Source organism: Poecilia latipinna, unplaced genomic scaffold, assembly GCF_001443285.1.
Source record: "Poecilia latipinna isolate Pla-1442-1.1 unplaced genomic scaffold, P_latipinna-1.0 Scaffold193, whole genome shotgun sequence".
Classification (NCBI taxonomy): Eukaryota; Metazoa; Chordata; class Actinopteri; order Cyprinodontiformes; family Poeciliidae; genus Poecilia; species Poecilia latipinna.
In genome coordinates this window covers 4,815-11,714 of record NW_015112809.1, presented here as the reverse complement: position 1 = coordinate 11,714, position 6,900 = coordinate 4,815, and the positions used below count along the sequence as shown (strand labels likewise).

Here is a 6,900-nt window from a genome sequence, read left to right as displayed (position 1 = left end):
GTTTTGTGTGGGGGGGGGGTTTTTTTTGAAAGCACATTTGACCCCCAAAAAAAAAAAAAAAAAAGAGAGAGAGAGAAAAAAAGATGCTGCCCTTCTTTCCCCCCCCAAATCCTTATCTGGAGGATTTCTTTTTTTTTTTTTCTTTTTTTTTTTTGTTGCTCATCACTTCTCATCAGTGAAAGTCCAAGTTTCATCTTACTTGGCTTGGCAGGTTAAATAACAAATCAAAATGGATTAAGGAAGTCATTTTGGAAAAAGGAAAAAAAAAATGCAGGTTATCTGAGGGTTTTTTTAACTGTGGTTTGTAGGATTTGTAGCTTCACATGCAGTCAGTTCTGTGGTTAAAACGAGCACTTTTTTTATTTCTCTTTAATTAAACTAATTTAGAGGTCACAGGATTTTCACTGATCTTTTTAAAAAAAAAATTAATGCTCACATTTGCCTCATCTGACCTTAAACCGCCCCAAAAAATACAACTTGAATGCCGCATCTTTAAACAGCTCCACTGGGACTTTGATAAATGGATGGAGCTTGATTATATGCTATCTTATCTGACCGGTTTTGTCCTCGGCGAGGCGGTAAGCACTGCAGTCTGACTCTGGGCCCTTAAAACTCAGATCTTCAGGGTCACCGTGCTCCACGCAGCGCACAGGACTGTAGGTCTTTGTCTACTGCTGTATAAATAAACAGTTTTCTCGGAAAGCTGGCCTTTAAAGGGCACCTACAGTCTGATAACGTCTCACACCAGCAGCGTGGAGTGATTTCAATTCATTTTCTTTTTGTGAAGCTTGGTGTGCTTTTGCGTCTGGACATTTATTTTTTTTTGTAGCCTCGTGTTCAAGTGTCTGCTGCGAGTCTGCTGAGCTTATTATGTGAACTAGTTGAAACGCTCCAAGGAATGTTTGTGATGACGTGTTGAAGGCGGAGTGTCGGAAGGAGCTTCTTAAAGGCACGGAGGCCCGATTTCAAGGTGTCAAATTGAGAAGTTGAAATTCATTTAATTCATGTTTGACATTTTGATGATAACTGAAAACTATAAAAATACAAAATCTTACAAAGTATTTTCTCTGGTTTCCAGAGCAAATGTCTTAGTACACTTGAACTAAAATAAAGCTAGAAAGAGGAGTTTGTCTTCAGTAAATAATTCCTTAATATTGTTTTTCTTTTTTTAAAGTACTTATTGTACTGGCAGATTATTTCACTATTTAATTTTTCCCACATTACAAGTGAAGCAATATTAAGGATTTATTTAAGCTCTCAAATTTTGTCTTCTTTCAAGTGTACTAAGATATTTGCACTAGAAACTAGACCAAAAATATGAAGCAAGACGTGACATAGTTCCTTAATTGTGCCATAAAATGGAAAAAACATAAAACTGTCCCTCAAACTAGTTACTATCTAAAGCTTATTCTGTATTTTATCTCAAGCTTGAGTCTAAATGACATTTAAATATGGCAGTAAATGTTAGAGCTGGCAATAATTCTTTCTCTTCTGTTTCAAATATAAGCTTTTCGCACTTATTTGTTTAAAATTTCTGCGATATTATCGAAAAAGAGGAAAAACAATGGTATTTTTTACTCAGGGCTGACTGCTCTATCTCCTTGTTTCCGAATTCATTTCCGTTTCAACTGTCTAAACAGAGGATTCATCACTCTGTCTACATTTTCAAGGACTTGTAAATAACATGCAGACAGTAGAGCAAGTTTCCTTCAGCTTTTTTATTTACTTTTAATTTTTATTTTTTTGCTAACCTGAAGTCGCAGAGATGCAGACAGACAAAGAGATAAACCAGAGTGTCCGGAAAAGCAGTGGACTAGTGGGGAAAAAAAAAGACACAGAATGATCAACCTAAATAGATCAATCTGGTCAGCTAAGGTGGTGAAATCCTCATTGCAAAAGACGAGAAAACGAGTATAGCGTTTTATTTATCGCAGATTGTTCTACGACACCACTACTTATCTATGTTACACACAATGCCTAATGTTCCTCGGAGCAAATCCGTCTGTATCTGTTTAATCCTTACACAGTCACAGGTGCTTCCCTACAGTGTTCAATAGGCCATCACATGGCACCACAGAGGCAAACAACAATAAATGCACTCAGACTCAAAACCTGCATGGTTTCAGACAGTAGAAACTAAAGAAACGGCACATGCATGTGGCAAACATGCATCTTCTTTCTGCTAAGCAAAAGTCCAAACAATTGCACCAACATGCAAACAAGAACTACACAACATAAAATGGATATAAGAGACATTTACAAGTAAATGTCGAGTGAGGAGAACATGGCGATCTCACCACGGCATGAACTCTTTTGAACATTTCACTGCCCCAGTTTAGTTCATCTAAAATTGAAGATGTCACTTCAGCCAATAATGGCATCGCTGACGAGCAGGCCTCGATCAGTTCAGATGTGTGGATTTTGTCCATTTAAAGTCGAATAAAAACAAATGATCTGTTTTATCACCAGCAACACTCACTGGAGCATCCAGGATGTAAAGTTTTACAATGAAAACAAAAACAATACCTGTACAACGTGATGTCTGAGCACTGTGACAGTACTTCTCAAAGCTGAAATTTGTTTCGTTTGTTATTTTCTCCTCAGCCAAACAATTTCATTTATTACATTTTTATCTTTGAAAGCTGCTGAGTTTTTCACTGAGGCTATAAAGAATTGAAATTTCTTTGAACTCCTGGGAATACATGATATCTATATTAATGTTTTGTTTTTGTTTTTTTTCCTTGAAAGCTGCTTAAATTTACACTGAGGATATAAACAGTTGTTTTTGTTTTTCTTATGTTTTCTGCTTTGCCTGCTACTTAAAAAAGCATTTGCCAAAGAGAGCTACACTTTTTTTAATATATTGATTTATTTTCCCCTCTAAAATGCCCTCTTTACCTTTTCACCTCTCCTGTTTTCTCTTTTATCCGCTCATTTACAATTTTCTTTCTGTTTTTTCCTTCTGACTCTGCAGGATGCAAAAGTGACAAAGAGCGAAGGGAGCCTGGTGGGTGAAGAGTCAGCTTCTCTCCTTTTGGTCAACACCAAGATACAAGCTTTAAGTTGTCCTTATTTGTTTTATTTATTTGATGCAATATTTGCCACAGAAATGTATAGCAGAAAACAAATTATTCTGGAAAAAGACTGAACATTAACAGAGGAGGGAGAAAGAAGGGATGGAGGCAGGAGAGAAGAAGGAGGCACCAAAATTATTAAATAGTTGTAGGAAAGAATCAACAAAAAGCAAAGCAAACAGCTTAGTGGTGCCCATCTCAGCAAACACAGAGATGATCTGAGCAATTTAACTACTTACGACTATTATTTGAACGAAGCTGTTACTATGGAGAGAGATGCAGCTGAGAAGACCGAGAACTGACAGAGAAAAGAGAGCCATAGATGCAGCTACAATGACCATCAGGGAAGAAGATATAAAAAGGAACAGAAAAAAATGTCTTCGCCTAAATGTGATAAGATATATAGTTAATCTGACAAGTGCTACTATGTATTCCTGGATAGTTGTCCATGCTTTTCCTTTAAGCTCGGAGTTATCGGAAGAGATGAAGCAGAGAAAACCAAACAGGTAGAGGGACAAGAGAGAGCAGCTAGAATAGCAACTAGGAAGGAGAGTGTGTGAATCCTCCTCATGTGAAGCATGTATTTCAAAAAGTGAATTTCAGCCTCTCAGCGCCGCATAAAGCATTCTTTGTCGTAGTGCTGCTGGTTACCATAAAGATATGACAAACTGAAAATTCACACCAGATAACAGGAAGCTAAAACTAATCCACTTGCAGAGTTTTGACCAGGTTAGTTTTGACCAGGTTAGTTCTGACCGGGTTATTTTCGGAACGCAACCCCCGCGAAAAACGAGGGATCACTGTACTCTATAACAGAGCACCCTGGTTAACATGGCCTGCATCACTACAAAATGAACATTTGTTAAATGTGACTATAAAATAATATGCGGCTGATAGATTCTGAAAATAAGTGTCATTCATTTAGATCTAATATTCTGCTATAAAGGAATCGATTTCAGAGTATGATGAATAAAAGAATCCCCTCTTTCTTGCTGAGAACAGAGCTTATTGATTGTTGAGCTTGTGATGCGGAGCCGAACACGCAGGGAGCATTTCACCGGTCCAGAGAAGAAGTGAAATGAGAAGCAGCAGAAAAAAAAGGCAAATATCACACCAAGAGTAAAGAAGCCAAAGATGAAAAACAGAGATACCTCAGAAAACAGGTATTGATCCAAATTCACAGTGGAGGCCTGCACACAGCCGGACCAAGCTTCCTGATGTGACCTTCTATGGAGGCTGGAGGGATTGCTGGAAGTCAGCAGGAAGTTTCAAGAAAAGCACACAGGTTGGGTGGAGTGTGTCACTTATTTAGGGCTTTTATAACGTCTCAGATCTTAGAGGGTTTTTTAAAAACCTGCGTGAGCTCAGACTAAAGCAGCACTTTGCTGGGAACATTAAGGAAGTGAATCATCTTTTACTTTGTGCTTCTTTTGAACTTGTGGCATTACTGTCTTAGTCAACAGGCACTAGGCTTCAATTGGCTGTTTTTATCCAACCAACAATAACAAAAAATATCCTCATCAAAGAGAAATAAATAGACTTCCTATCTGACTCCTAGACCTTGGGTTTACTTTAGGATGAAATATAAAATTACTCAACTGAGAAATCATAAAGTCTATTTATTTATTCACATTTAGTTTCTGGATGTTGTTCTAAATAATTGTCTTTAATTGATTGGTTTAACGGTTGGTACAATTTATAACTGATTTGTGTACTTACATAAATCATGGAACTTGCTGATGTAAGACATTTCAAGCAAACTAATCAAATTTGCTATTTGTTTCGAACATAAAGATGCAACTACCGGCATGTTATTTCTTTTTGGGGTTTTTTTAGAAAACATATCTAGACTGACTAAAACACAGCTGGATGATAAGCTTTGGTTTTCCTCATGAAGATTTTACAAATTAAAAAGATTTTAAGAAGCGCGCTTGAGGAAAAAACCCGTTAAATTGGCTTTGTGTTTGTTTGGGCTGATGACGTCACAAAAGGCAGAAAAAGAGGAGTTCTGACATTATGTGTTTGAGCTGGATTTTCTAAACTTTAACTGGTATAAATCTGTTTATAAACCTGTAAACTTTTCGTTTTTCATCTCTCATGGTCTTTGACACTGAAATGCATATTCAAAAACCATTTCCATATGCTTTCCTTCTGACAAATTTTTCTTCAATGCAAGCAGTATTCTCAGATACAGCTATGTGTTTTGCTGCACCCACACATAAGGACTACTGAAGGACGGAGTTGATTAAAAACAGCCACCATAAACATAAAGAAACAACAAAAATACAACAGGACAAATTAAGTTAATAAATAAACCTGTTATCAGCTTCCTTTTGCCTCATGTGATATCACCAGATAAATGTGCTTGTTTGGAAGCTTGTTTGTGGGGATTAAGAATTTATCGCAATTAGATAATTTACAACAAAACAGCAAAAGAAATTTTTAAAAAAGGTCAATAAAGTGTTATTCTATAGTAGCTATAGGCGTAAACATTGGTGCAGGCTTTAATTTACTAAGAAGTATAACATCCAGGAGTGTAGATGGAAAAAGTCCAGTAAAGCTACATCTACACATGAACCCATCAACTAATGGAAAGTTTTCACATATGCGAGGTGGAAAATATTGAACGGTGAGAGCAGGGGCAGCACGACAATAAACAATTTCTTGTTAATTGTCCTCCGGGTGTAAAGCTGGTTTCCACTTCTAATTTCCCCCTTTTTGCAAGGGGTTCCAGTGGATTTAATTTTCAAACATAGGTGTTTAAACATTGAGGCGCAGAATGAACAAGCTATATCAATCATCATGCCACAAGCTCCGGGCATCGAAGGAGACGATCACCATCCACCGACTAACAGCGCTCCGTGTACAACACGGAGAGTTACAGGACAAAATAAACATTCAATTTCCCCTCCGGAGGTCTCACTCCACCAAATCTGGGACACGCCAAATTGGGATTATTCTTTAGGGTAAAAATCACTCCGCCGCCAATCTCAGGCAAATGACACACATGTCCTCTGGAGGGGAGGAGAGGAGAGTGTCAGATCGGATCCACGAATCCTCTCTTATTCAAAATGCCCTCAAACGAGTTAAGTGTCCCGTTTAAAAACAAAACTAAAAAATCAAGCCACACCACTAAATGATCCCCGTCACGTGTCCCACCGGACCCTTCATCTACATCACATTAAGACGCGTTACCACAGCAGCCATGGAGGGCAGAGATGCTGTCATTACACAATGGGAGCGAACCGTTACCCACCTTCATCCCGCGGCGGCGTTCACATATAACGGCCGTGTGGCGGTGATTCCTCCCGCCGGTGCTGGACGTCCCTCCCCGCTCCTCCGCTCCGTTCTGTCTCCGGCTGGCTTTACACGGCAGGGAAGCCTCCGGCGCTCCCCCTCGCGCTCTGCCTCATGTGTGTCCGGGCTCGGGGAGCTGTCTGGTTATTGTTCGGGTGTCTCGGCTCTGACTCCTCGCAGCGGTTGCCTCCCTCTAACTGGGGTGTGTGTGGATGTCCCTCCGTCGTAAAGTAGCCAATGCGCGCGCGCTGGTGCTTATGACGCACGGTCGCGTTCAGTTGGCACGCGCGCTTACACGTTCATAATAATACAGAGGCAGAAAAAGCGCATTAATACGTGAGGGAAAGAGAGGGAATATTAATCTAGTCGGAGGGGGAAAGTGATAAAACCGAGCAGAAGTAGAAAGAAAGAGCTCAAATCTCTACTCAGGTTATAATTAAAGGACATTGTTTCTTGAGAATAGGGACAAAATGGGTTTGAATTTTCCCATATTTTTATTTTTATTATTTCTCAACCTTATGTATGCAAA

General features: G+C 39.0%; 1 protein-coding gene across 2 annotated transcripts in view; it reads right to left on the bottom strand.

Annotated features, from left to right (window-relative positions):
- Positions 1 to 6,616, bottom strand: part of gal3st3 (galactose-3-O-sulfotransferase 3) — a 45,052-nt gene extending 38,436 nt beyond the window's left edge. Inside the window, exon 1 of one of the 2 annotated variants that reach the window (XM_015030788.1) lies at positions 6,331 to 6,616. In XM_015030788.1, the coding sequence (XP_014886274.1) occupies positions 6,331 to 6,336 (6 nt within the window). In that variant the 5' untranslated portion in view covers positions 6,337 to 6,616. The remainder of the gene's footprint in view (positions 1 to 6,330) is intronic. The other variant, XM_015030791.1, reaches the window with a different exon arrangement.
- Positions 6,617 to 6,900: the final 284 nt, after the last annotated feature.